Source organism: Rutilus rutilus, assembly GCF_951802725.1.
Source record: "Rutilus rutilus genome assembly, chromosome: 12".
NCBI classification, from domain to species: Eukaryota; Metazoa; Chordata; class Actinopteri; order Cypriniformes; family Leuciscidae; genus Rutilus; species Rutilus rutilus.
The window spans coordinates 1,373,250-1,376,591 of NC_140217.1; the positions used below are offsets into that span (position 1 = coordinate 1,373,250).

The 3,342-nt window shown below is 45.5% G+C and overlaps 1 protein-coding gene across 1 annotated transcript in view; it reads left to right on the forward strand.

The window, feature by feature from the left end:
* atf4a (activating transcription factor 4a) overlaps window positions 1-2,418 on the forward strand; it is a 3,792-nt gene extending 1,374 nt beyond the window's left edge. The window contains exons 2-3 of the mRNA XM_084425449.1: window positions 339-683; window positions 1,404-2,418. Coding sequence (XP_084281575.1) covers window positions 461-683; window positions 1,404-2,188 — 1,008 coding nt within the window. The 5' untranslated portion in view covers window positions 339-460 and the 3' untranslated portion in view covers window positions 2,189-2,418. The remainder of the gene's footprint in view (window positions 1-338; window positions 684-1,403) is intronic.
* Window positions 2,419-3,342: the final 924 nt, after the last annotated feature.

Consider the following 3,342-nt stretch of genomic DNA (forward strand, 5'->3'; position numbering starts at 1 on the left):
TCATGTTTTGCTGAAGCGTTTCTTCTTTAATTGCTAATGCTCTTTTTACACACAGACTGAACACAATGAAGCATTGCTTGGTGATTGGTTGAGCTAAACTGGTATTATCTAATTGTGTAGTTAAATTTAACAGCTGACAGATATTCAACATAATTCATGTGAGACAGTCTAACAGAAGGACGGACAAAACCTTATTGTTGTCATATTGTATTACCATTTTCTAAACTATAGTGAATAAACTGATAATGTGAGATGTTGAAGGAGTCTGTGTCTCATTCCCTGTGAAGTGAGATGTGTGTGTGTGTGTCTCTAATGCCCTGATGTTTGCTGTGTTTCAGGTCTCTCGTGTCCTCCACCCTCAGCTCTGCTGCTGTAGACAGCATAACCACAGCGTACACACACACACACTTGCTCGAACCCCTTCAGCTTCACCATCATCATCACACTCTGAGCGTCTGCCATGTCTCAGACGAGCGTGGAGGCCCTGATCCTGGGGCCCTCATCTCTGACGGCTGACCCCTTTGGGCCCCTGCTGGACGAAGACGAGGAGTGCGCTCTCTCTGCGGGGTCTTCCTCACCCCTCTCCTCTTCCTCATGTCTCTCGCCCCTCTCTCCCTCTCCTCACGCTTCTGTAGGGTGTAAAGAGCTGCAGGCGCTCTCCTGGACTCCGGAGCAGAGCAAAGGTGAGGACTTCACTGCGCACACACACACACACACACACACACACTGGACGACTTCACTGCGCTCGCACATACACCCACACACACACTGGACGACTTCACTTCGCATGCACATACACCCATACACACACCCTGGATGACTTAACAGCGCACGCACATACACACACTGGGTGACTTCACTGCACATACACACCCCCCCCCCCCCCCCCCCCCCACACACACACACTCTCTGGGTGACTTCACTACACACACACACTCTCACTCTGATCAACTTCACTGCGCACACACATGCACCCACACACACTCTCTGGACTACTTGACTACACACACACTGGACGACTTCACTACACACACACACACACACACTGGAAACTTCAAATTTGTCTGGGAAACTTCAAAATGCATCACATTAATATGCAAAAAAGCACCTCATTTGATTGTGATTTTCATCTGAAATATTAATTCATAAAAACTAGACTAGATAAAAATGGCAGAAACTTTTAAAGTTTTAACTTTCACTAAAATATAAATAATTTCAAAATATTACTGAAAACTATAGTCTCCTGATATTAAAATAATGAAATGAACCATTAGTAAATCTCCCTCTCTCCCCCTCTCTCTCTCCCTCTCGCCCCCTCTCTCTCTCTCTCTCGCCCTCTCTCTCTCTCTCCCCCTCTCTCTCGCTCTCTCCCCCCTCTCGCTCTCTCGCTCTCTCTCCAACAGGTGATGTGTTTTCCGGCATGGATTGGATGACGGAGAAATTAGACCTGAGTGACTTCGACCTGGATTCTCTGATCGGGTCATGTGACTCCGACGAGCCGCCCAGTTCTCCAGAAGATCTGCTGGCCTGCCTGGATACCGACATGGATCTGGACCTGGATTCCCTCCCGTTCTGCTCCTCGGATCTGGACCTGGCGCTGACCCTCAACCTCCCCATCCCAGAACCATCGGAAACACCCGTCGAGATCAAATCCGAGCCTGATCCCGCCGACACCTTAGATCTGGGAAGTGAAGTATCCGTGCTTCCGACTCCCGGGATCCTGCTAAGTCTGAGTCCATCTCACATCATAGTGGTTCTGAGTCCAAAAGAGGAGTCGAGCAGCGCCGACGATTCATCCGATAGCGATAGTGGAATCTCAGTGTCTGAATCCCCGGCTCACCAACCAGATCCGAAACCCGCAGGATCCTCCAGAACCAAACCCTACTCCAGAACCGACCCGGAACCAGTGGTCACAGGCCGAGTGAAGGCCGGTCCCGGCGCTCCTAAAGTGGTGGAGAAGAAGCTAAAGAAGATGGAGCAGAACAAAACGGCAGCGACCCGGTACCGGCAGAAGAAGCGGGTCGAGCAGGAGGTTCTGTCCCTCGAGTGCGCCGACCTGGAGAAGAGGAACCGCGAGCTGGCGGAGAAGGCAGAATCCATCAGTCGGGAAATCAAATATCTCACGGATCTCATGGAGGAAGTTCGATCCGCCAAGAACCGCAGGAGCAAAGCTAAAGCCCAGGAGTAGGTTCTGATCCGGCGTGTGGAACACTGGAGATCGTCTGCACTGTTAAACTCTTTCACTGATTCATCCTCCCGTTCTCGTCCAGCACGGGCTCATCCTTCACTGTTGTTACACTGAATCTGTTGCTTGTAAATATGCTATTTAAAACTAGCTAAACACGCTAGCTCTGTCAGGAAGTGTGTTAGCCTGTTAAAGCGCTTCACTGTTTTCTATTAAAGATGCATCAAACGCAACTCTTGTCGACTGAGTGTTTGAGTCTCTGCTCTACAATATTTGAAACAATATTTTGCTCATTGTTCACATTTTTGCCTACATTTTTACCTCAAACATCTTGACGGTTAAAGTGTATAACGGTAATGGGATCCAGTACATCAGTGATAAGTGTGTTTCATGTTAGGTGTGTGTGTGAAACGGCTGGATTACATAATCAGGTTCTAAAAATTACATTGTAGTTTGATATTACATTTTATAAAAGTCATAATTGAGACTAGTTACTTTTTTATTGGTTACATTATTACTTAATGTTCACAAAATGACAGTAAATATTCATAATTCATTCAGTTTTTTCTTTTAAATATTTTGTTGGAATTACACACGAGGCCCCAGCAAACACACACTTACTCAGACACACACACACACTTACTCAAACACACACACACACACACACACAGTATATCTTCTTTTTTAAATTGTACACATTTATGCTTCATTACCTCTTCATGAACTTATAAACCCGCAGTTCTTCACAAACCTCCGCTTTAGGAGACGATGATCAACTGTTTTGTTCTCAGTATGTTTGTCTCTATAGTTGAAGATTATCCTGTTCAAATCTATATAATAAGTTGCTAAAAGTAGTCAAAGAAATCCATAATCAAAAAGTAGTCTGATTATATTACCTAAAATGTGTGTTGGAATAGATTACAATACTAACTAGTTTTCATTTGTATGCTGTACACACACACACACACACTCCAGAACACACACATACACACACTGCTCACGGCTGCAAAACACCTCAGGAACTGATGTTGAAAATATGTCTAATGAAGTTTACAGCCTAAACACACACACTCTCTACAGGAGTACAGTACTGTAGTTTAGACTACACTCCACAACACACACATCAAAAAGTAGTCTGATTATATTACACACACACT